At 42.2% G+C, this 26,301-nt stretch overlaps 1 protein-coding gene across 2 annotated transcripts; it reads right to left on the bottom strand.

Moving 5' to 3' along the window:
- Window positions 1-16,953: 16,953 nt before the first annotated feature.
- LOC148103154 (uncharacterized) lies at window positions 16,954-25,426 on the bottom strand. 2 transcript variants are annotated; one of them, XM_087838595.1, is made up of 8 exons: window positions 25,390-25,426; window positions 23,708-24,049; window positions 23,453-23,551; window positions 21,981-22,307; window positions 20,986-21,098; window positions 19,614-19,622; window positions 17,146-17,314; window positions 16,954-17,047 (listed from the first exon to the last, which is right to left on the bottom strand). In XM_087838595.1, the coding sequence occupies exons 1-8, from the start codon at window positions 25,424-25,426 to the stop codon at window positions 16,956-16,958; spliced, it is 1,188 nt and encodes a 395-aa protein (XP_087694721.1). In that variant the 3' UTR covers window positions 16,954-16,955. The 2 variants fall into 2 exon arrangements, with proteins under 2 accessions (XP_087694721.1, XP_087694720.1); XM_087838594.1 differs by lacking the exon at window positions 19,614-19,622 and having other exon boundaries at window positions 17,146-17,478; window positions 20,772-21,098; window positions 23,699-24,049.
- Window positions 25,427-26,301: the final 875 nt, after the last annotated feature.

Below are 26,301 nucleotides of genomic sequence, written 5' to 3'. Positions count from 1 at the left end.
GTCAGGGTGAGGCTGCTTCATGCATGTGTGAAACTATGAGGAAAACTGACAAAGCGAAGAGTCTCAAAACTACATGAACACAGGTGTGTATCAGGTTACTCATGAGTGTATTTAATGTTCTATCAGTGAGTGACAAGAACAAGAAAGAGGACAGAAGAGGAAGAAGAGAGCTTAAATTTAAATGGAAGGATGCTTTTTTAAAGCTTACATGTAAGTCCTCATGTTCCCTAATCAAATATTGGATCTGTACATGTGACATTATGTTTTTCCACATTGTGAAACCTGCTGCTAAACAAACTGAGGAAGAGTAACTGGGTTATTTAAAGACTTCATGTAAAATCCTCTGCAGGCTAGGGCCGGATAAACAGGTTAGTTTACTCGTGTTTACTGTGATGTAAAAAGTAAAAACTGTGTGACTGGTGCAGAGTGGCTATGAATTAATGGTCACAGTTAGCTTACATCAAATGTAGCAGAGATTGATATGAACTTTAGCTGATGATGCTGGGATTCCCTGACTGAATTCCCCCTTCATAGCAACTTTATACCATCTAGAAAACAGACAGCATAAACGGTGTGCAGCCAGTAAATGGACAGAACAACTCATGAACACTATGAAAATCTACTGAAGCTCTCAATAGAAATTATTGTGAGTTTAAATTCTTTTCCACTGAGACATTACAGCTAATTTTAGGTTCCCCCACCTGCTGAATCCACATTACCCCCTGACTGCACATATTTATTGTTTAGAGGCAAAGTCACCCTCTGCAATGTATTTTTAACACTAGGATCTGTACTTCTAAAGTAAAGACAGACGTTTATTATACTAAGAAATTAGTCACAAGGAATAACCCCAATGAAAACACATTTATTTTAGTTTTTCCTTTTAAAAAGGCCACGCCCACCACATCTATTTAACCTGTTCATCTGTCTCACCTGGCTGCAGAAAAGCCTCGCCTGGTGTTTTTCCAGTGTGACACTGATCCACTTCAGCCTTGACACAAAAGTCTCCTTTTAAGTAACATACTGCATTACTTTTGATAAAAGTCTTCCGTGTAATATGTGTAATAACTTTTTTACTTTACTTTTTTGAGTAAACACTGATCACAACTAGGGATGGGTACCGGTGTCGTTCTGACATAAACGGTAGTAACCAGACCGAAAGGCAGCGCACATTTCGGTGCTTTTTTTCCTGAGATGTGATACACTTTGGATTCTAGACAATCATTTTACCTTTGCGAGCATAGTAGGCGGGCCCAGGTACGTACGTTCTTTTAGAGCAGAGCTACAGATTAAAAATGCCCAAGGCGAAGCGGTCAAAAGTCTGGCTGGTAAATGTCTGTTTTGATTTTGGTGAAAATCTCATGAGGTTTGAAAGTTGAAGTAATGATAATGGAAGTTTGTAAGTTACAGTACTGCGTTGGAGTCCTAAGGAAAAGGAAAACAGTGAAATTGGGTTGGAGTCCCAAGTAGGAAAGTTAGGGAATTGGTCATTTTGTGGGTTAAAGTCCCCATTGGTCATCAGGTTAGATCTGCGTCAGTCATACACTTTTTCTGAGGTGTTGATTGTTGTTTCAAAGTATTATAAATTTTTCAAGAATGGCAGTGCGGCTGCTAGGAAGCGCATAGTTCAGAGGTGACGATTGCCAAAGCGACGGACGCGTAGGCTTTGTCCTCTTTAAAAAGAGGGATAGTCCAGTTTGGCTGTTGTGGAGAATTGGGACACTAAATGAGCTAAGAGTTTGAGTCTCTTTGTCTGCGCTTTTTTGGGTAGCAGAGGTGCGTCCTCGGGTCTTGGAGACTTTTAAATTAACTTAGGGATGTTAGAGATTAGACCAGAAACAGGGTTTTATCCGTTTAAACGGCTATAGTAAATTTGTCGAAATTGTGTAGGTGTTGAAATGTCAGGCCTGAGAGTGGTTGTAAATATAAGACGTCTTTGTAATATAAAATAAGAGATCTCTGTGTGAAAGGAGACTGTGAGTCAGTCTGGTGACTGTGTGTGTGTGAAAATGCAAATTAGTAAGCAGTGAACTGTTTAAACCATAGTTGGTTTTACAAATACTGCTGAAAACATTGTCGAATGTGTGTTTAAGATGCCATTTATATTTATTAGAGGGTTATAAATAAAGTTTTGAGTTGCTGTAGTGGATGTATAGTAATTGACTGAGTTTTGATATATATATAAATATATTGAGTGCATTGTATATGCTTAAGACTAACACATTACTTTCAGTAGTAACCTATCATCAGCAATAAATGCTGGTGTGTTTTATTTTTTCCATTTTATGTGTGTGCTGTGAGAATTAATAGAGGTTTCAATTGTTTTTCTTTGACTTGCTCTTTCTGATTATGAAAAGCATGTCTGATAAAATACTCTCAGGAAAGCGTATTTTGAGTTATGTCTTTCAACTCCTGTCACAGTTTAAGTGTGTGAATGCTGTGAGTAGTAGGTTTTGAGTGATTGGGTGTGATTTGTACAAAAATAATAAATAAGTAATAATAACACTACGAAAGTTGATAGTAGAGTGAGTGAAAAAGTGGAAGCTTGAGAGAAAAGGCGGTGTGTGTCTGAAAAGAGTTCTGTTGAGCACGCTGAAGACTGTGATGTGAATGCTGACAAATGCAAAGAATTTAATATAGTTAAAAGTGTGTACGTGAAATAAGGGTGCATTGTTTTTAGATCAAGACTTAATAGAACTAAAGAGTTTGATTAGGCTGTAAAATAAGAAAGAGAAACAGAAAATATGGCTCTGAGCAGCTGTGTGTGTGACAGGAAGGTGTGTGGACAGGAACTCTACATGCCCATAAAAGGGAAACTCACTGTGACAAGTGAGCACCCAGAGAAGAGAGACAGACGAGTTAAACTCTAGGCAGATGAAGCAAATGGAGGTTTTAAGAAAAGTATGTATGCTTTAGTGTGTCAATACAGGTGGACTTCTCTCAACCTGGACCCTCGAGTACAGCGGCAAAAGGATAGATTAACAGAATTGGGAAAAACAGGCCAGGTTTTGGCTAAAATGTTACAGCTTGACCTCTCACTTTGTCCCCATCCTGAGAAGAAGCGTAAAGGACAGTTAATTTCCTGATGAAGACCGACAGAACATCATGGACTTGAAGAATTAACAGCAGGCAAAAGGCAGTGCCACTGAAACAACACTGACGACTCCAGCAGCAGCATGAAAAAAACCACGTGATGAAAACATGCACGGTGAACTGCAGGCTGGTAAGAACAGTGTGACATGACTGTCTGAAGGCATTGAATGTGATATTTTGCCAGGCTGGGACTTGATCTAAAAGGAAAATACTGAAAAGATCAACGGAGAAGAAACAGAGAAGAAGAAAACAGTTGACTTGGGATTGTGTTTGCTGGAGATTTCAAGACAACACAGGACACTGTGGAGAGAAGGACAGGGACCAGTGAGAGGTGAAGCCCAGATGAGTTCGACTGCGAGAATACAGGATATAATTGGGTTGAAATTTAAGCCGGAACTCATGATGGTTTAAAGATGTCCCCCAGATCACAACAAAGAGGTAAACAAAAAATAGAAAACAAATGTAACAAATTGTTACATGTGAAATTATTTTTGGAAAGAATCAGAAGTGAGATAGTTTGAATTCAGAACTCAGTGAAAAGATGCATGAATTAAACCTGATTATAACCTACAGATGCAATGAAGAAAGCAGCTTACACTCCATTAACATGACCAGATATCATGTAAGCAATGAAGAACATGCTTACATACATGTCATAAGTTGGTATTTCTGACCAGAGAGAGAGAAACGGGTAGTTTAAGCACTGATGATAATAATGAAAATGTCTCAGTTGTGTTATTTTCAGGGGCAAAGCAGACCTGGATCAATTTTCCACATGCAGCGGTCGGAAGAAAGTTATAGGTTAACATCACTGGACATGTTAAGGCAAGTTTCTGGTTGAATTGTTCACAGCGCCATGTGTTCCTGAACCTCACAAGCAAGCCCTGACTCCTGGCTGAGGACCAGGAATGCTGTTATTTCAGGTAGTGATGTGCGATACCACTGATTTCCTTTCCGATCCAATACCAAGTAATATTCAGGGTGGTATCGACGATACTGATCCGATACCGATACTTTGTACAAAAACTTATTTTATTTATTGTATCTCAAATTATAGCGTCATAATGATTACAGGACATCAGAGTACTTGTTTCCAACAATGACGGCAGCTGCTTAGTTTTAATAGTACTCTTATTTCTCTTTCTGAGTCGCAAAAAAACTTAACATATTTTCAGGTGAGAATGTAGCTGTGTAAACTTTAAATATCTGAGCCGATCGACACATCGTCTTCAAATCCCCGAGGTCTTTCGCTACTCGGGTTAAACATGATATATAAGTCACTTAGATAACTTAAAAATGTTATTGTTTGGCTTTTTCAGTGTTTTATTTGTTCGTGAGTAAATCAGTTTGGCTGAGATCAAAGTTATTAGATTAGATTAAATTTAATTTAACTTTATTAATCCCTCGGGAGGGTTCCTCCAGGGTTTTCACACAGCTGAATAAACGTCAAACAGAAAACTGATTAAACAGAAGTGTGAGACGGTCGAGAGTTTACGCCAGCGCCCGGTTATATTTTAGATAGCAAGGAGCAGACGGCAGAGTTTCACTCCACCGAGGGAGCTCGTGACGTACTACCCGGCTTTCTCGACCACGAAGGCCGGGTCCTCAGGTGGAAGCAGCCTCTGAATTTGGACACCCCCGCTGTTTCCGGACATTTAACGTATTTCATCCGATAAATAAACACTATAAAATGTATTTATCCCACCAACAGCCTTTTTGAATGTCTCCCTAGTGTGGCCACAACACCTCACGTTTTTGCCACATGTATCGCAAACCACGTCTCAGTTTTTGTGGAGGTAAAATAGGTTCGCACATGACTCCAATTACGCTCAGCCATTGTTGCGAGTGCGCACGCCAAGGGGCTGCGTATAGTCATTTGTATAGAGATTGACAGACCACGTGACTTTCGCGCATTGCATGCCGGTAACTCGTGGCAAGACAATCAAAGTACCGCATCAAATGCAAGCATTTGCAGCACCGCAAAACGTTCATTCTCTGGTTACAGTACCTTCTTGCTTTTTCTTTGCCCCCCAAAAAAGTTATGTACAAAACGAAGGACAACAATGCCGGTCCGTACAAAGACAGACTTGATGAAAAGGCAAAGAAAAGATACGAGGAAAAAATCAAAGGAGTGAAAGGGTTAGACCCTTAGGAGCACACAGAGGGACAAAAGACGTGCTGCCCAACTTTCACCACGCTCATATTTATAATTATACGGTTCTTGGAGTGAGTGCATACACTCATGAAGTTTAGTAACTTCAGGTCACTGCAACAAGCCCCGGTACAGTTTACCGACGGATGGGTACAGGACCTTGAAATGCACCGTGTAGAACGAAAGACCATCGTACATATCATAAGTTTACCAGTCTCACAAATCGTCTTCAATAAATACACATTCGTTAACAGTTTATTAATAGGACCTTTGAGCTCAACGGTAATTTATTAGTAGTGGAAATAATTTCTGGTTCGCATTACAGAAATGTAGCAGTGACAATAATATTGTATGCTGTAATCGTACTGGGCAATTAGTGATAGCATAGCGCCACAATTTCTGTTCAGTGCCAGACTTGCTTGTAACCTATATCACCAATTATGTTATGAAAAATTACGTATTAACTACTACAAAACACTGACCTTTGTGGAAATGCTTGGAGCAGACTAACCTGTGAGCTGGAGTGTTCTGGGACGTTATATTTGGTCTTTGAATGGCTGCGATCCAGGCCATTCGTCGCCTCTTTTTACTTCAGAAACATGGCTCGAATAATTTCTCTTCAACGACGTAATCCGATAAAAAACGATCTCTTTACCCGCCGGCTTCCCGTGGCTGTCATGCGACCGGCTATTGCAGTTAATAATACAACAGCATCTTGACAGTTTTTTGTGTTTCTTTTTATCGCTGTGTAACTGATTTCAATTGAAAGCCTGCGTGTGCTAGTACCTCTTGCCACGAGTTCCCAGAATTCTTTGCGGTTTTACCCTCGAATGAGGTCACATTTTCGATCTCTATAGGAAATAGTTCCTTTGAATGTAGACAATCCGAATGTTATAGTTTCTTTCCACTGTGTTCCTGTTAATGATAAACAACAAATTTACCCTAATTTACTAAAATATCGATATTTTAATGTGAGAATCGATTCTAGAACATAAATGATTGGTATCAGAGGAATCGATATTTCAGGATCGATCCGCACATCACTAATTTCAGGTGGGAAATCAAAATTTGGGTTAGCAAATTTGGGAAAGAGAAAACTGACTGCTTAAGTGGAGAATTGTGAAGGAGTCTGAAACACTGCAAAAAGCAACATGTGCAAAATCACATACATAAGCAGAAAATGCATTAACCTTACAAGGACAAGCTCATGAAGATTAATGCATAGACATTGATTAAACCTGGCTAAGAACATAAACATACACAATGAAAATCAGCTTGCTACTTGTATGAGTGTTAAAATGGTGTGAATGTTTGATAAAATACACTTAAAGCTTGAAGTTGAGGAATAACTCAACGAAGCTATATGACAAAGGGAGTGAGGTATGGAAAAAAGAAAAGAAAAGTGATTAAAGTAGTTTTTATAAGAGTGACTTGGGAGTGCTCTTGTACTGAGTGATCAAAGCAAGTGATTAGTATAGAAAGAAAATGAAAGTAATTCAATAATGTGGTAATGTTTAAACATATATTTCTCTTGTTACGGCAATTTCTTGAGATATGACTCAGTATGCAAATTAGCTGGAGTGAGTGATGACGAAGAGGCTTCCTGTGTGTGTGTGTGACTGAGGCTTTCAATTGAGGAAACAGAGCAGTGACTGAGGAGGATTACTTGCTGAAATTTATTACATTATATGGGTGGGAGAATGCCAAATGCTAAAGGGGAAACATTTTTTGATATAACTCATGTTACCATTAACTGAAGAAACACATGACTGATAACTGTTCTGTTTTAAGTTTATTTTTTTATAACACAGATTGGATCATAAGTGGGGAAAACTGAGTATGAAATGTGAAGTTCAGGTTTTGTTTTTAGCAAGTTCCAAGGATGCAGGCTCTGGATGGAGCCAGGAGTTCGAAAAGACGTGACATGATGATTAAATTGATTTCATTCCTTAAACACAGGTTTGCAGAGCCGGAGCAGATATACCTGAGAGGAAGATGGCGGAGGTGTTTTGAGAGATGATATGACTAACCTTTTTCTTTTCATTTCCTAAGCTTGGGTGAAGCATTTTGAGTTTAACACATGAGATGTGTCAAAGAGAGGGAGTTAAGGTTTAATTTGAAATGGGATTTAGGATTATGTTATAACTTTTGGGGTTTTTGATCATTTAGATATGGCAAAACTGAGGCAGAAATTGTTATTTTTTTATGTCAAGGTTAAAGGATTAAAATGAACTGAATCCTGTTTAGAAGATAAAATGCCGGTGTTTATAAGAAGCAGTGTACAAAACTTAAAGGGAAACTGTGGGAATAAAAGATATGCTTTGGGGAAACTAGTAAAGATTGTAGGAGTAGAAAATGTTTGATTTCTTTTTGATTTCTAGAAGAAGTGGTTATAATGTAGGCCTACACAAACAGATATTACATAGATTTATTTTTAGGGTAGAGGAGAGAGCTTCTGAAGAGGATGTTAAAAATGTCGCTGACCCAAATGAATAACATTGAAGATTATATACGTAGAAATGATTTTGTATACACATTGCGATTGTGCTCATTCGAAGTTGTTGCTTGGTCTACAGAAGGTCTTAAGCTTTGTTTGGCGTCCAGACAATCTATTGTGTAAGAGACTTAGAGCATAGAAGGCCGCACATGCTTACAAACATGTAGAATCTAGAAACATATAGAAGGCCTGAAATTCATTTAGCTTATAACTGAATTTGAGCTGGCCTAGTAACAAGTGACGGGAAAGAGGAACTAAATAGGAGTTTCTTGCTTTAAAAAAGGACCTAAGGAAGGAAAGCATATATTTTGGTTGAGTCTGATAAAGTATAATGAGAAGGTATCGTTACATTAAAAGGAGCAAAATGAAATAAAAATGCTATATCAAGAACAGGTTATGACACAGGAAATGTGAGTTTTAAAATGAAGTTAGTGTTAACACACAGGAGTTGTTTCTAGACAGCTTTTAGCTATGATGAAATTCACGCATGAGTAATTGCTTATATGCTCAAACTTAATTGATTAAAATGGTTTTCTCTCTGATCTTTCAGTAGAATAGGCGCTTATAATGATTCTCTTGTGATCTATTGTGAAAGGTGACTTTTAGATCAGAGTTAAGGCACTTGCAGCAGCGACAGTTTTGTGTACAGGATGCTGATGATAAGATAAGGGTAATTATGATCATGCTTTTGATTAAAGAGTCCCAAACATGATAAGTTAGCAAGGCATAGGAAAAGGTGTTTTGTTCCCTTTGGAGGTCTCGGCAACCACAGGGCTGGCAAGGATCCTGGAGGCCGGAGACCGAAGGGAGCCACAAAAGAGGGACCCAAAAGAAGGACAGACCACTGGAGATTCACGAGTGTAAGGGGTATCTCACCGGTGTCAGTGAGTCCAGTGGTGAGGGAGGAGTGCTGATTGGGCTCAGCTCGCACTCTCATTCTCTCCAGCCTCTGACCAACTTTAGGCTCACTGATACATTTGGTGTGACTAACCTCAAGCATGAGTGTTCTTAAGGGCGAGCTGGTGTTTTATTACTGGACCACTTAGATGACATGAGGTTGTTGTCTGATTTGCTGAGCCAGAGGACGGCTAGAGAGGGTCAGAGCGATGACACAAGTAAAGTGTGGTGACCCTCTTTTTAAGGAAAGAGGGTCACCAAGAGAGGGAGTGTGGGGATTAGAGAAATATTTTGCTGCTATTGTTCATAATCATCATCATTACCATTGCATTTAATAATTAATATTGATATTGCATTCAGATGTTTAAACATATTGGCACCCAATTAGCCTTTATTACAGGTGCAGTTATAACCACGTTAAACTGTTGAGTTAAATCAATAATCTTAAATGCTTTTGAATGCTTGTTATAATCTTAAATGTTTATATGCAGATTACATTGCATTATAAAAGAAGGGCCTAACTCTGAGTACACTGAGTAGACAGGAAACTGCTGGCTTTTGAGCCCCCGAATTCTGATTTGAAAGTGAAACTAAAGCAGAGTCTAAGTGTGAGTTACTTTGAGGAGCTGTTGGGAGGATGCTATTTGAATTACCAGGTTATTCATTATTGTCTTTTATTCATTTATATCTTTTGATTAAGATTTTAGTAGAGGTTCTTGATTAGAACATTTATTCAACATCTTACACATATAGTTTCAGTTGTGTACGTGCTGGCCTTCTGTCTGGTGGAAAGGTTACAAGGTTTAGCTGGTGAGGTGAGAGGTGAAACTGAGTGCATTTCAGGCTGACACATACACGCACACACCCACACACACACACAGTAGATAGACTCATTTATAGGTGAGAGGTTAATCTTGTTTTGCTTGTGACTGCAAAATTGTGCTTGCAAAAGAACAGTTTGTTGCAGAATGTGTGCCTGATGTTCCAGACGATAAGCGTTCGTCCGGCAGCAACAGGAAGACACCTGGCATGGAGACGAGGCAATGTTCTTTTCAAACTGTGTTAAACGTCATTGTGGTTTTGATTTGACGTATGCATATATTGTATTTGCTTAACGCATGAGGGGGCGTTAGAAATTTCCCTGATAAAAACAACTGCTTGTGTATTGTTAGACGGAGATCGATGCTGTCTGCGTACAGTGTTAATCTCCCACGCGTGTTCATTAAAATCATCGTTTGACTCCACCCGGCCGGATCAGTGTTGTTATTTTAGAATTCCTCCTGTATCCCTCCTCAATATTTGAACCCTTAACAACACGGAGTTAGCAACATCCCACCAGGAACCCAAAGAGGAGAGTCCTGGCCCCTAGCCCTGCCAATGTAGCAGAAATGATGGCGGATTATGATGCAGCAGCAGCTTCTCTGCGTGAGTAGCTTAATGTTGTTCGTGTGTAATTTACGTTGAGTAGGCTAACCACATTATTACATTAATGCATGTAAGGTGAACTAGCAAACATCATCATAGCTACATGCGGCTGTCTTCTTGTTTGATGGCAGATACTCCCTTCACCCTGGCCAAAAAGGCTAAAATGACCAAAGAAAAAGTGGGAAACAGCTAAACATGAGAGGTTTTTGGACAAAGTTTGTGTTTTTTCCATTGTTTAAGCTGCTTCCAGCCAAGAGTGATACCATATATGCCCCATAGCTGCAGAAAAGGCTAACATTGTTATTATTTCACAAAAAAACAGCTAAACATGAGAGGTTTTTGGACCAATTTTGTGTTCTCCATTCTTTAAGCACCGGTTCGAGCACAGTTTAAAACCTAAACGATACCCATCCCTAATCACAACAAACATGGAAACACCTCAAACATGGAAAGACATTTGACCCACAGCATGTATTTAATGTGCATGAATGTAATGTCTTTGATAAGTTGCTAACGGTGTGTTCACACCGAACGCGATGGACGCGAACAAAAACGCCCCAAACGCCCTAATTTGACGCGTGCACATTCGCGTCTCAACGCGTGTCCAAGAAAAATCCATCGCGCTTCAAAATATGATATTTTGATGCGCGTGAACCGGAAATGTGGGAGGGATGTGGGAGGAAGTTGTGCCAGACCTGTATCTTTGCAAGATGGCAGCTGTCGAGTTAGCGCTTGAAGAGAGAGGCTCCCTTCTCTATGTACTGTGGAGAGCAGAGCAGCGGCGTAAAAGACGCCCTCGCCGTACCTGGGTCCATCAGGTCCTCCAGAGGCGTGAGCAGTTTGGTGAGTTTCACCATTTGCTCCAGGAGCTGCGCCTGGATGACGGCCGATTTCAGCGATATCACCGTCTTTCACTCGGCCAGTTTGAGGACCTGCTTTCCCGCGTCGGTCCCAGAATCGCCCGCCTAGACACCAACTACAGGCGCTCAATCCCACCTGCAGAGCGCCTGTCCATCTGCCTGAGGTTAGTAAAAGTGTTTAATACGGTAGTCCTTTATTGATACCTGTGCTAATATATGCTAAACTATCCATTTATACACTGCTAACGTGGATGTGCTATGCTAACAGTGAATGCTCTCGCTTTTTACTGAAAGCAAACTGTGGTACGGAGACGACTGTTTATAATATTTCTAGTGATACTCAGAAGGTCTCATCAAGTCCCGATTTAATTCGATTTATGCTGTTATCAGTGTTTGAATGATAGCATGGCTGTGGTGTCATATCAATGTATGCGCTCGGTGTTTGCTGATATCAAACTGTAGCATTAGGACCACTGAGTTAACCTTTGTAGTGATACTCACTCCTTTTTATTTAGACCTGGTTTAATTCTGGGATAGTTGAATATTTGTATATAATCACCGCAGACTGTTTTAGATTATATCTAATATATATCATGTAATTATTCTTATAATTACAAAATGTTTTATGTAAGATTTATGTTTTGTAATTTTGTAATTTCAATAATGTATTTTGTAACTGCAGTACACATAATACTCATTTTAAACAATTTTGTCCAGGTTCCTTGCCACCGGGGACTCCTTCAGGACCATTGCGTTCAGTTTTCGAGTTGGTGTGTCCACTGTGAGCCAGATCATCCCCCAGGTAGCGACGGCCATCTGGGACTGTCTAGTGGACGATTTCATGGCTGTGCCTTCAACTGAAGACTGGCGGTCCATCGCAGAGGGATTCCAGGAACGCTGGAACTTTCCTCTCTGCTGTGGAGCTCTGGATGGGAAGCACGTCCAGACGAAGGCACCCCCCAACTCAGGATCCATGTTCCACAACTACAAGGGAACTTTTTCCATTGTTCTCCTTGCGGTTGTGGATGCAGAGCATCGCTTCCGCGTCATTGATGTTGGGGGGTACGGGAGGACCAGCGATGGTGGTATTCTGGCCAACTCCACCTTTGGTCAGGCTCTTCGGGCTGGGACTCTCCATCTGCCTCCTGACCAGCCTCTACCCGGTGGAGAACACCGTGGAGCCCAGCCCCATGTCTTTGTGGCTGATGAAGCGTTCCCGCTGCGGCGTGAGCTCATGAGGCCTTTCCCTGGACGCCTCCTCCCTTTAGAGAAGAGGATCTTTAACTATCGCCTTTCCAGGGCCAGGATGATAGTGGAGGGTGCTTTCGGTATCCTCTCCTCACAGTGGAGGTTGTATCGGCGCTCCATGGAGCTCCGTCCTGAAATTGCGGAGAAGTGTGTGAAGGCGACGTGTGTTCTCCACAATTTTCTGCGCTGTGTGGACGAGAGAGGGGCACCTGCTGTGAGGGGTGTGGCACCTGCTGTGGTGGAGCCGTTGCAAGGCCTGGGTCGTATGGCAGCAAACAACTCCTCCAGAGAGGCTGTCCTGGTGAGGGAGAAATTCATGGCCCACTTCTCGGCGGAGGGAGCTGTGTCTTGGCAACCAAAGGAGTAGCCTGTTTGAAGTCCGAGTGACTTCCCCACAACGGCTCTTTTAAGAGCCACCCACAAACCTCTAAAGAGTGTTCCTGTCCTTTTAATTTTTTCTTAATAAATGGAGCTCTACTCCAAAATAAACTAACCTCTTTTTACTCTCTTAAGTAACTTGTCTTCACTATGTTCCTATATACAGTGTGGTGCAAAAGTTTGGGCAACCTTATTAATAGTCATTATTTTCTGATATCAAACTGTAGCATTAGGACCACTGAGTTAACCTTTGTAGTGATACTCACTCCTTTTTATTTAGACCTGGTTTAATTCTGGGATAGTTGAATATTTGTATATAATCACCGCAGACTGTTTTAGATTATATCTAATATATATCATGTAATTATCCTTATAATTATAAAAGGTTTTATGTAAGATTTATGTTTTGCAATTTGTAATTTTGTAATTTCAATAATGTATTTTGTAACTGCAGTACACATAATACTCATTTTAAACAATTTTGTCCAGGTTCCTTGCCAGCAAACAACTCCTCCAGAGAGGCTGTCCTGGTGAGGGAGAAATTCATGGCTCACTTCTCGGCGGAGGGAGCTGTGTCTTGGCAACCAAAGGAGTAGCCTGTTTGAAGTCTTCCCCACTTCCCCACAACGGCTCTTTTAAGAGCCACCCACAAACCTCTAAAGAGTGTTCCTGTCTTTTTAATTTTTTCTTAATAAATGGAGCTCTACTCCAAAATAAACTAACCTCTTTTAACTCTCTTAAGTAACTTGTCTTCACTATGTTCCTATATACAGTGTGGTGCAAAAGTTTGGGCAACCTTATTAATAGTCATTATTTTCCTGTATGAATCGCTGTTACAATGAAAAATGACAGTTAAATATATCATATAGGAGACACACACATTCATATACACTAAATATTTATTTCATTTCTCTTTTTTTGTGTTGCCAATTTATGCACCTGCTTGATTTAAACAGTTATTGCACACTTTCTGTAAACTGCATTTCACTTCTCAAATATCACTGTGTGTCTCCTATATGATATATTTAACTGACAATTTTTATTGTGACAACCAGTGATTTGTACAAGAAAATAATTACTTTTCACAATGTTGCCCAAACTTTTGCATCCCACTGTATTAGTATGTTTTGTCATTAGTATAATATGAAATGAATTCTACTTGTGTCAAGTCGGGTGCCAATATTTGCTGTGTAGTAGAACAGAGACATTTTGTCATTATAAATGTTTATTTGAAAAAATATAAATTCATTAACAAAAACATTTATCATAAATATATGAAATTTAACTATTTACAGAGAGACAGGAATAAAAAGGACCCAGCTTGGAGTGGAAGAGCCTCAGGGAGAAGGAGGAGAAAAATAAGAACATTGTTTCTGCCCTGGAGAGCTGCTGCCTCATCAGAAAACTACTGATCATTAGGGTCCAATGTTTCCAAATTTAACACAGCTGTGCTGTTTTCAAAAACTAATTTATAAATTTGAAATTTCACGAATTCTCGTGTCTGAGGCGGCATGCTCTCCAGAACAGGAACAAGGCCGAGGAGGAAATGTTCTGTTGGAGACGGGCGTGGCCTCTTTAGGGACTCCAGGATGGCCAGCTCCACCGCCGATGGACCGTCCTGGGACCCGTCCCTCGCCCGCTTTCGAGCTGTCCTCCTCTGTGGGCCTGTAAAACACAGCACAAAACAACACAAAGTAATGAGAAGGCTGCTACTAGATTTTCATTTTCAAAATTGAAAAAAAAAACATGATATAAACAGATTGGTTGTAGATATTTAGCAAAGGTGATCACAAGGGAATTCAAGCAAGTAAAAAGCTGTCAGTGCTTGATGTTCATACCTGTGGGTGTAGCAGCAGGAGCTGAGGGACCAGGGACTAGAGAGCCAGGAGAAGAGACAGCTGAGGACTCTGCTGCATGATTACTTGACTCTATGAAGACAATATTAAATGTTAATATTATTATTAATGTTAATATAGGTTGAAGACAATAGTCATAGAGAATATAATATTATTATATACTTATTATTATTATTATATACAGTGGTCTCTCATTTATTGCAGCACATGAACAGTAGTCACAGTTCTCACAAGTTGATTCTCAAAGTGAAAAGTGAAAACCTTTGTCGATTTTAAAACGTAAAAGTATTATGCCGCGCTTTTTCTCCGTCTGCGGCGCCACTTTTGTGCGCCTTTTTTGCTCCCGGTGCAGGTGTCTATTTCCGAATGAGGGTCATAGTTATGAGTGTTTTTGTGCTGTTTTTTTCTATTGGACGTGATGGTTATCAAAACCAAACATATTAAGTTTGGCAAGCGCAGGAGACACGACACGGAGGAGATTTGTCATTTGGGCTGCAGAATGCAATGCGCATTGTTGAAAGCTGTACGGTGCAATAAAAAAAATCAGCGAAAAGGCGAGGCAGTGACGGATGAACAGCGGGACTACTGTATATTGTTTATTAATAAACAAAATATGTTCCTGTAGGACAACACGCATAAATTAACTGCCTACATTAACTCAATGTAAACATACCTTCTGACTGACACTCCCCTGCTGCCTCTTCGGGCTGTCCCTGGTCCTCGGGGGAGAAGTTCTCCACGGTCCGCACCATATTGCCGCTAGTCTCCCGCGGGGTGAGGAAGGGGTCCAGAAACCCCATGACCGCGAAGAACTTCCACCTTCTCCCCGATCCTGCTGCAGACCCACTCCTCTTCTCCTTCTCTGCCTTCTTCTCCTTATTATAAGTGTCCCTGAGGCTCTTCCACTTTCTCCTGCAGATGTCCTCTGAATAAACGCATTATCTTGTTAGCGGAAAGGTATTTGTACATCAGTGGGAAAATAGCGGGACAGTAGGCGGGCTTGCTAGCTTTTGCGCGGGTTCATCGGGTCAGTCTGAAAATTAAAAAGAAGAAGGAATGAACTTACCAGGTTGCCCGATCTCCTCACTTATGTGCCTCCAAGCTAGGTCCTTTTTATTCCTGTCTCGGTAAAAGTAGTAGCTAGCATCATACAGCTCCGGGTGATTAGCCACGGCACTGATTAGCTTTTCCTCCATACTGAATGAAGAATGAAGGGCTTTGGCTGGATCTGCCCCTTTGACCTAGGTCAGAGCCACGTCACCAGGCTCCTGATTGGTTGTCGCGGCGCGATTTGACGCTGGAGTTCAGATTTTTCCAACTCGAGCGGTAGACGCGAAACGCGCGTATGCACAAAATGCAACACAAAAACTCACGCGCGTGGTTTTATTCGCGAGTCAAACGCGCCAGACGCGCTACACTGACGCCCGTTTCACGCGTTTTGGCGTTTTCGCGACGCAAATCTGCTTCCGAATTTTCGCGGGACCCGCAATCGCGCGTCATCGCGCTTTTCCATTGACTTTACATGTAAACCTGACGCTCTATTCGCGTCCATCGCGTTCGGTGTGAACACACCGTTAGAGATGGTGGTGACTCTCTGTGTTGTGTTAAATGATGTATTTTTCATATTGTGTAACGTCCTGCAAAACAAGCTAAATTATACTTACTTTGTGATTGTTGTTCGAATGTTGCATGAAAATACTTTTGAGACGGATAAACCATTTAGTCTGCATTAATGTGGTGCATTCACAGTACAGAACAGTGTGTGACTGCTGTGCACAGTGTCTGTGGCCTCATGGTCAGATTTATGTTGCATTAAGTGTAGCAGAGATTCATATGAATTTTAGTTTATGATAATGAGATTCAGTCACTGAGCACCAAGTTTATAACAGAGTACTTCAGTGTAGGAGATGTACATCAGTATAAAAATACACAATGTAGTTAACAGCTGACATGCTAATGATCTTTGTATCTGGATTTATTTGACAGGGACAGTGTTCATGTTCAGGGACATCAGGATAAAAACAGAAGATGGAAACCTGCCAGATTTGAGCTAAACTGCTCATTTCCATGTGTAGTCCCTGGGCAGGTCACGTGACTCTATCCAACATACAAAGACACACAAGAAAAGCCAGAGAAACAAAGACAAATCCAAACAATCCATCATACTGAGTCAAAGTGATCACAGGTCTGCTTTGTTGGTGATGAGCCTTCAAAGTGGAACATGTGGACTGTTCCTTTATTACGACCACTGAAGGCCACGCCCCTCTGGTCATGTGATCATGTGGTTTGTAGGAACGCTCCTCTTCCTCAGAGGATCCACCTGTGCTTCCTCTCCTCTCTCCTCCACCTGTTACAGTGAGGGAACGTCCTCCATGATGGAGGAGCTGCTGGAAAGTGCTGAGAGTTTCCTCCAGAGTGAGACCTCTGTCACAGTTCAGAGGATCTACGGCAGCAGAGACCTTCATGGACACTAAAAGTCTCAAACACACAACAACAACATCACACTGACTCCACTCTGATCACTGATCAATAATCAAAGAACACACAGATCAAACTGATTGATCAGCCATCAGAGGAGTCGGATCAATGGAGCTGCTTCTGTTCCTGATGTCCCCTGTTTGATCCTGGACCTGAACTCTCCCTGCAGAGGAGACACAAGACAGTCAGACACACACACACACACACACACACACACACACACACACACACACACACACACACACACACACAAGCACAAACCTTTAACTTTGAACTGCACTGTTTTGAATCTTATCCAGATGTTCTTGCTCTGAACTCCACAGATGTATTTCCCACTGTCTCTCTCTGTGGGGTATTTCAGGGTCAGACTGAGGTCTCCAGTTCTCAGCAGGTCTTCATTCATCTTCGTTCGGTCTCTGTAAACCTGGTGCTGTTCTTCATGCTGGTCAGAGCCGTTCTTATACACGTGGACATCTATTACTGGTTCAGGGTCATAGCGTACCCACTCCACTCCAGCATCTTCAGGCAGGTTTTGTGTGGTTTTGAAGGGCAGCTGGACAGACTCCGCCCCCTCCTCCACCTCCACCTGACAGACTGAGAGGACAACAAACACAACATGAGCTGTACAAAGTGTGATTGGTGTTCACAGAGCAGCATCATGTGACTCTTGTTCTGCACTAAATGAAGCGATGGAGTGGCGCCTCCTTCAGGCAGAGAAACAGCTCATGGAGAGAAATAATTATTAGAACAAAAACAAGAGTGGAGCTGCAAATAAGGCCAAGAGGAACTGCTTCAATAATCCAATTTAGAATCCTGAGAATGGAGCAGCCCTTATAGCAGCTCATAAGATGGTAAATGGCCTGTATTTGTATAGCGCTTTTCTAGTCCCTAAGGACCCCAAAGCGCTTTACACTTTCAGTCATCCACCCATTCACACACACATCCACACACTGGTGATGGCAGCTACTTTGTAGCCACAGCCACCCTGGGGCGCACAGACAGAGGCGAGGCTGCCGGACACTGGCGCCACCGGGCCCTCTGACCACCAACAGTAGGCAACGGGTGAAGTGTCTTGCCCAAGGACACAACAACCGAGACTGTCCGAGCCGGGGCTCGAACTGGCAACCTTCCGATTACAAGGCGAACTCCCAACTCCCAAGGAAGACAGCACGAGAAATGTTGGGGATCATTTTCAAGTGATTGACAATGAATGCAGTACACCAGTTATTGTTCATTATGTTGTTGATATGTATATGCAAAGATGGATGTTTAAATATTCTTTATAAGTGTCACTACCCAATCCGTACCGGAAACCCAATCGGTACCCCGCATGCGCGAAAGGTGTCTACTTCCGGTCAAAGCGTTTTACGATAGTTACAGGTCAGAGTATCTGTTAAGATGTTAAGAATAATAAGTATCTCTTAAAATGTTTCCAATAATGAAGCATTTCAATATAATGTAGACAAAAACGAAAAATAAAAAGATAGTGACAGATCAGGGCTCCCCGATTCGTACCGCGCATGTGCAAAGTCGGACTGTACAAATTGGGTCTACCCGATCCGTACCGCGCATGTGCAGGGGTTTTCTTCTTCTTCTGTTCGTTTAATGGCAGTTTACTCCCCAGTATAAGAGGATACCGCCACCTGCTGACCGAGCGAATGAACCTTATTGTAAACTGAATTAGCGTCATTAAAAACGTGTGTTAAATTTGATTTAGTGATAGTCGAGTGTGTTTATGCTTGTCTGTGTGGAGAGGATTGTTGGAATAGTGATGATGATGTCCGCTATCACTGTCAGTTGTCAGTAAACACTTCATCTGGCTGATGAATCTACACGTGACATATTACAACGTCTGTATTATTAACTCTGTAATTAGGCGCCATTCTTCTTATTTTACGGCGCTGTTGTTCAATCGGGGAACGCTCTCTGTTGAGGAGAAAAGCATGAATTTGTTTGTATACGGATTATCCATTGTTTAAATGTCCCGGTAGTCGAAAAGGAGGCAGAGCTGTGGAGAAATGCTAGGAGCTAACTGGGCGCTATCTTTCAAATATATTGAATGTCGCAATGTTGGCAAAGAGAGGAAGTGACGTAAGATTTGCGCATGCGGGGTACCGATCGGGTTTCCGGTATGGATCGGGTAGTGTCAAGTGTTCTCTGTCTGTGAGGTGCACATACTTGAAAAAGACCAGACTTTGAATTTCACTCAAATTTATTTTGACCAGCTAGTTTGATAGCTGATAGGTAGGTAGGTAGGTAGGTAGGTGAAAAACCGATAGCCCGTCTAGCTCAAAGTCTTCCTCACAGTGGAAAGTGGATTGCTTGCTGTCCTCTCAGTGTGTCGCACTCGGGTCAAATGACTGCTGCATGCATTTTAAGGTCTACTAGGCACGCCAGCCCTTGATTGCTCTAATTCAGCTCACCTGGCGGAGCGGCGCACACCAGGCCGCGCTTAGCTGTAGATTGCACAAGGTCTAAATCAGCGGCCATGCACAAGCAGCAGCACAGAGCAGGTAGTGGGCAGGAGGAGGAAGAGAAGAGTAACAGCCACACCTACTTGGTCAGCGCGACAGGTAGCGACAATAAGACATCTTTGAGTTTATGTTAACCACTGTTGCTGTAATATAGTTGCCCTAATGGCAGCTTATTTGTTATATCAGACTGCAGGCAACACTGTCTATTAAGGTGACAAAAAACAAGCTGACTTCAACAGTTAAGCAAAGTGGAACCCTCTTGTCCTCCTTCCTGTATTCTGACCAATACACCATCTTGTTGGCTGCTAAGAAACTAGACATAACACTGCTATTCCAGAACACATGCACTCTGCAACATTTTAGAAAAGTTTCTGGGCAGAATACGATCCTGTGCAGAGGCCAACACCATCCTTATCCACGTGGGCACAAAGCATATTCCAAAAAGTCTAAGGAACTTTGAAAGAAAAGCTTCTGGACTTCTTTAAGTTTCTTGAAGACATTTCACTTCTCATCCGAGAAGCTTCTACAGTTCTAAGAGCAATTGGTGGACAGTCCCAGATTTGCATTGAGCATTCGTGCTAACAGCCAGAAATGTTCAGACGTCTACATTGGAAAACATAAAGAGCCACCTCGACAGGACAAGACTGAGCTGTACATCTGAATCTCAAGGACAAAGATCACACTTTTGAGGAAGCAAAGGTTCACATTCTGGACAGAGAGGGGTGAAAGAAACCATCTATGTCCACCATGGACCAGGAGGCATCTTTCTGCAGCAGATGTTCTCCACTTCAACCAATCAAGAGCCAGACACTCTCTGCTAACATATCATATGGAGTCCAGCAAGCAGGAAACACTCCATCAAGTAGCCGCTGACCACTATTTCCACGGTTCTCTGTCTTCTGGCTGTGCCCCTGAATTCTGATTTCAGTTACAGTTTTGGCTTTCAGTCGTCATCAAAACACTTTGTTTCATTCATGTTGCTCTGAAGCTTTCCTTTCTTCTCATTGACGTGTTATGAACCAATCACAGTCCTTTCCTTTACAGCGCTCTGCTTTCACCACTCCCTAAAAGCCCAAATTCACTCTCAGTTTAGTTCAGCTGGAGCCAAGATGACACAGAGAGCCTTTGGTCCATGAGATCTATCTAGGAGACATCAGTAACATCAGGTTTGTGTAAGCCGTCCTGTAGAACGCTTACATACAGCTGCTTCTGTCTCTGATCTCTGAGTATCTCTCAGCTTCAGCTGGGACTCCACCCAGGTGTTGGTTGGTTGTTGGCACAGGTGTAGAGCTGCTGCAGTGACTCACAGCTGCTTTCATCCAGTTTAAATAAGCACATGAAAATCCACCAAATATCAAAATAGAAACAGAAAAAACACAAATCCACATTTTGACCTGTATCTACAGCACTGACCTCGTACTTTCAGCTCCACCGTTCTCTTCAGCAGGATATTTCCCTCTCTGTTGTAGACGATGCAGGTGTAGGTCCTGTTGTCATAGTCTGAGGGGTGTTTCAGGGTCAGACTGAGGTCTCCAGTTTTCAGCAGGTTTTCATTCATCTTCGTTTTGTCTCTATAAAACTCGCTCTGTTTTTCAGGCTGGTCAGAGCCGTTCTCAAACACATGGACCTTATTATCATTGTTGTCCATCCACTCCACTTTAGTGTCTTCAGGCAGGTGAAGTGTGGTGTTGAAGGGCAGCTGGACAGACTCCACCTCTGAATCCACCTCCACCTGGGGGACTGAGAGGACAACAAAGCACAACATGAGCTTGGATGGAGACATTTGTGTTGACTCTAACAGGCTGAATGCTGCTGCTTCACTGGGAGCTCACTGTTAGATAGAAAGTGGTCAGTGTGAAGAGGAGACGCAGCAGAAAGATGAAGACTGACAGGAAGAAAGCAGTGAACAGACTGTTGGAGCTGCTGTTAGTGGGACAGGACTTTATTCAGTCTCTGAGGACCAGATTTGACTTGATGAAGCAGAGAAACACAGTCTGAGTGTTGCTGTCACACTCACTTCATCACACAGCTCAGTTTGACAACATTTGGAAGAATTTGATAGAAGCGTTCCTTTAGTAAAAGCACCAAGAAAACACCATGAAAACACCTCACTACACACAAAACTGCAGTACTGGCAAATTGTACATAAAGTATGAAAAGTCAAAGTACTTATTGTGCAGAACAATGTTCCCATCAGTGTTCTATGGATCAATATTACTGCTGCACATGTTTAAGGCTGAGCTCATTTCAAATCCTTTCTATTGTGTTGAATCTGCAGTAATGCATCATATTCTATAAAATCATATGTTTGTAGTGGCTGTCCTGTGAGGACCACGTATCTCTAAATAAACAGCTGTTAATGAGCTCACAAACACAGGCCTACAGCTGGATTTGAAAAAGTCCATTCAATAGAAAATCAACAATCACAGCTGGATTCACTACCCCATTCATACAAAACTGCTCAAAGACGTCCTGACATTAATTCATGCTTCAAATCATATGATCAACCTATCTCTAATAATTTGTACCACAGGCCTTCAAGCTGACAGTAGGTAAAGCGTTACATAAAAAGCATCTCTTTTAATCTCAATCCACATTTTGACCTGTATCTGCAGCACTGACCTCTGACTTTCAGCTCCACGTCCTTCTTCAGCAGGATGTTTCCCTCCCTGCTGTAGACGGTGCAGGTGTAGGTGGAGTTGTCTCCATCTGTGGGGTGTTTCAGGGTCAGACTGAGGTCTCCAGGTTCCAGTAAGTTTCTCTTCATCTTTGTTCGGTTCTTGTATTTATCGTCCTGTTCTTCAGGCTGGTCAGAGCCGTTCTCATACACGTGGACCTTCCTGTTGTTTGCATCCTTCCACTCCACTTTAGCATCTTTAGGCAGACAAACTGTGGTTTTGCAGATCAGCTGGACAGACTCCACCCCTGAATCCACCCCCACCTGGTAAACTGAGAGGACAACAAAGCACAACATGAGCTGTAGTGAAGGTTACTAATGTTCTCCTTATGACCTGTTACAGAGGACTTATTTCTGTGCTTGTCCTGTTAGACCTCAGTGTAGACCACAACATTTTACTACAAACACTAGAACATTATTAAAGGAAATTTACTACAGTGATTTGAATCATATCTGATAGATTCCAGTTTGAGGAACTTTCTTCACACACAAAGCTTGCTGCTTCTAAATTCATCACATTGATCCTGAACCTTTATATAACTATAACCAACACACACATATTAGATGTCAGTGACCACTGTGTGAAAAGAATAAATATTAATGACAGTATAATAAAATAAATGTATAATCAAATCTTATCATGGAGATCTCTTTAACGTTGTTTTTGTTTTTTTTACCTTTATTGGATTACAGTGATCTGGTGTACATTGCATTGTAAATGGTAAAAGGACACAAAAGCGCTATACACAACCAATCATCCACACATTCACACACTGGTGATGGCAGCTACATTGTAGCCACAGCCACCTGGGGCTCACAGACACAGGCGAGGCTGCTGGACACTGGCGCCACCGGGCCCTCTGACCACCAACAGTAGGTGAAGTGAAGTGCCCAAGGACACAATGGCTAAGACTGTCGGAGGGCTCGAATCAGCAACCACCTGATTACAAGATGAGCTGCAACCTCGTGAGCCACGATCATGATTGTATTGTAAAGTTACAATATTATTCACATGTCTGTGTTCTCGAGTATTAGTTGGGTTTTTTGTAACCTCTGCTAACTCATGACCAATCACAGTGAAACTTTTGGTAAAAAGTAAAACTGGTTAAATTGCAGATAATGAAAGAACAGCTTGTCCACATGCAGCCTCTGTGTCAGATCAATGCAGTGAAGCACACACACTGTTTAGTAAAGTCATGTTGTGGAGCTGTTTCACTGATCAATGACTGAGTCTGAAGGAGGTTTTCTGACTTCTGGAACAAACCTGGAAGTTTCTCTTCAGCTCTCTGTATCAGCTGTTTGTAACTCTCAACTCTTTCAGCTTCTGGAACAAGTTTGTGTGAGCCACAGTCAAGGAGCCACCAGAGGACACCTGCTGACCATCGGCATTATGGGTAGTGTAGTAGGAGACACTCACCTGACATGAAATAGTGCCGGAAATAAAATAAAAGACCTCCAGAAACCACAAGAAGAACCAGGAGAACCAGGAGAGCTGTGGCCCAGGATGGAAACTGTTCTGTGGAGAAACAAAAAGAACAGCATGACCTTTGACCTCTGACTGACCTAATAGGCCTACATTTCAATCAAAGAGCCAATATGATTGCTCTGATAAGTTTTATCTGAGTGATGTCCGATGTGTCTACAGCAGCTGTTTGTTGCTGACCTGCAGCACCTTTGACCTGCAGCCTTACATCACTCCAACTCAGTTCACGTCCAAAATCTCTGATGGAGCAGGTGTAGGTGCCACTGTCAGACAGTTGGAGGTTGGTCAGGTTCAGGCTGAGGTCTCCAGTATCCAGAGCATCAGTCTTCACGGATGTTCGGCCGCTGTAATGCTGGTTTTGATCTTTCAGTTCGTCTCCTTGAAGCTGACGATGGTGGACGGTTGGAGGACTGAGGTCGGAGCGACTCCACACCACTGAGGCATTTCTTAGGTTGAAAGTGTCAAACTCACAGGGCAGCACTACAAATGATGCCCCCTCATATGATTCCACAGCTGAGGCATGCTGGGAAACTGAGGACACACAGACAGAGACTCCATGAGTCACTTTGAGGTGAAGATCAAGTTTAGACACATTTACAGAAACCAGGAGACAGAACGACAGAAACATTCAACATTTTAACAACTCACAGATAAAAAAGAGGAAGAGGCTGGAAGTTTAGAGGAAGTGGAGGAACGAGCTGATGTGAGGCTTTAAAAGTTAGTTCTGTATCTAACAGGCAGCTGGTGCAGTTCAATTTGCATGAGCATGATAAGGATTGCTGTCTTTCAGTTTGCAAAAACATCTGTAACCTGAGTTGTGGATGAGCTAAAGTGGGAACATGTTTGTCTGAGTGCTGAGTAGAGATAACAGTCCAAACATGATGAGGGGATGGAGGTTTTCTTCAAGTCTGTGTCAGATGAGAATGTGTGACTGATGAAACAGCACAAATAGACAGAGAGTGGAAGTCCTGATGTTGGAGGACAGATGTTCAAGTCTTTTTACAAATTAAAGGTTTGGGAGTGACTAAGAGGAATCCAGATCTGAAATCACTAAGCTGATGGAAGCGTTTTACATCAGAGCAACAGATTCAGAATACATTTGTGTTGCTGCAATTAGTGCAACATACAGCTGTATATCATCCACGCAACAGTGGAAATAACACAGTATTTTCAGATTATCCCAAAAAGTTGATTCTGTTCATCTGGACGTAGAGTTTTGTGAGAGAAGTGTTTTGTCACTCATCCAAGTGACGTCTTCAGTCTCAGCTGACTGCAGGTTTCAATCTTATAAACAGTACCTTTGCATAATGACTGAAACCAGCTCACTGAAGGAACAATGGGCTGGGAGGTCAGTTTCTTAATCATTAGTATGCAAATCCTGCACAGACATGCTGGGACGGCATGTCTGTGCAGGATTCAGACAGACAGGCTGGGAAACATGGAATAAAACATAAGGAGGGGAAACAAGGCACCAGAACTCTAATACTCAGAGGGAGACACGAGGGGAAATCCAATAAACTACACTGAACAACTTAGGACCCATAGAATAACCCCTAGAACAACAAATGAACTCAACATGATGTAGAAACACAAGAAAACAGAGAAGTCTGTGTAAAAATGACTCAGGACCATGACAAAAAGTACTTAAGTACAGTTTTAAGGTATCTGTACTTTACTTAAATATGTAGCTCATCTGAAAGCCACCAAGAAGAATCCAGAGATTTGAAAGTTGCTGCTTTGGATTGTTAGTTTGATCTGAATCAGAATCCAGTGTTTGATGGAAATCTCCTCCTGCTGCACTTCAACACATTAAAGAGAGAGAGAGGAAAGAAAAGCTGATGATGAGAGCAGAGAGAGGAAGGTGTACTTACCGTGCAGGAGGATCACAAACACCACAAACATCTTCATGTTCCTGTCAAACTCAGAGACCCTTTCAAAGCCCTTCAGGACATCAGCTCACAGCAGCTTCACTTTCCTCTGCTGATCATCTACTGACACTCTCACACTCTCACACTGTCACAGCTCAGAGTTCAGCTTCACACTTTGTTAAAGCACATCTGTGGAATGAAGTCCGGCCGGCCACAGATCACTTCTGAGAAAAGAGGAGGACGTCGGCTTTCCTCATAGTTTCACGCCCGAGCGCTCCGGTTGGAGGCGGCTGCTGCAGCCTCACCCTGACATGCACAAAGCTCCACCTTCAGTCCTGACACTCAAACTTCCCTTCCGCTGTCGCTACAATGACGCAGATGTGAAAAGCTCAGTACAGGTTATCAACGAGGCCGGGTTCTCTGATCACAGTGTTTCAGTGCAGCAGAGTGAATCTGATTTACTGGCAGCTTTTTGTCCTTTCACTGAACAAGAAGCTCCAACAGAGATGAAATGAAGATGTGTTTCTATCGTTGCTTCATGATGGAATAATGCTGGCATCAATATAAAAATGGGACTTTTGGTTGTCGGTGATATTTGTGAGGCTCACATGTGTGAATGTTGTTGTTTGGAGGCTCAGCAGCTTTAATGAGACGAATGGAGGCCAGGCATATATCAGCACTGCTGCTGCCTAAGCCTGTTCACTCCCTGCTTGGTGTCCACACTGTGGACTTTATATGTGCTCTTTATACTGTCTGTGTCAGAGCTGACGGCTCAATACACACAAATATGCCACATAATGTGAGCGCACACTCTGTGTGTGGCACATTCCAACAGTGCTGTTTGTGTGTCAAAAAACAAGCAGGACAAAGGTTCAGTTTAAAAAGAATGACTACACCCTGAGGGTTCCTCGGGTG

The sequence above is a fragment of the Neolamprologus brichardi genome, chromosome 3 (assembly GCF_056152115.1).
Source record: "Neolamprologus brichardi isolate AB-2024 chromosome 3, ASM5615211v1, whole genome shotgun sequence".
In the NCBI taxonomy this organism is placed as follows: Eukaryota; Metazoa; Chordata; class Actinopteri; order Cichliformes; family Cichlidae; genus Neolamprologus; species Neolamprologus brichardi.
The sequence above is the reverse complement of the archived record's forward strand: the minus strand, read 5'-3'. Positions and strand labels throughout refer to the sequence as shown.

What these genes read in the sequence shown, in the direction of transcription:
- LOC148103154 (XM_087838594.1), bottom strand. Translation starts at nt 25,426, where the DNA reads ATGAAGATGTTTGTGGTGTTTGTGATCCTCCTGCACG. An exon ending in GTTTGTGATCCTCCTGCACG is followed by an intron (nt 24,050 to 25,389) that starts GTAAGTACACCT and finishes GTGTGTCCTCAG; the next exon opens with TTTCCCAGCATGCCTCAGCT. An exon ending in GCAGGTCAAAGGTGCTGCAG is followed by an intron (nt 23,552 to 23,698) that starts GTCAGCAACAAA and finishes GTTTCTCCACAG; the next exon opens with AACAGTTTCCATCCTGGGCC.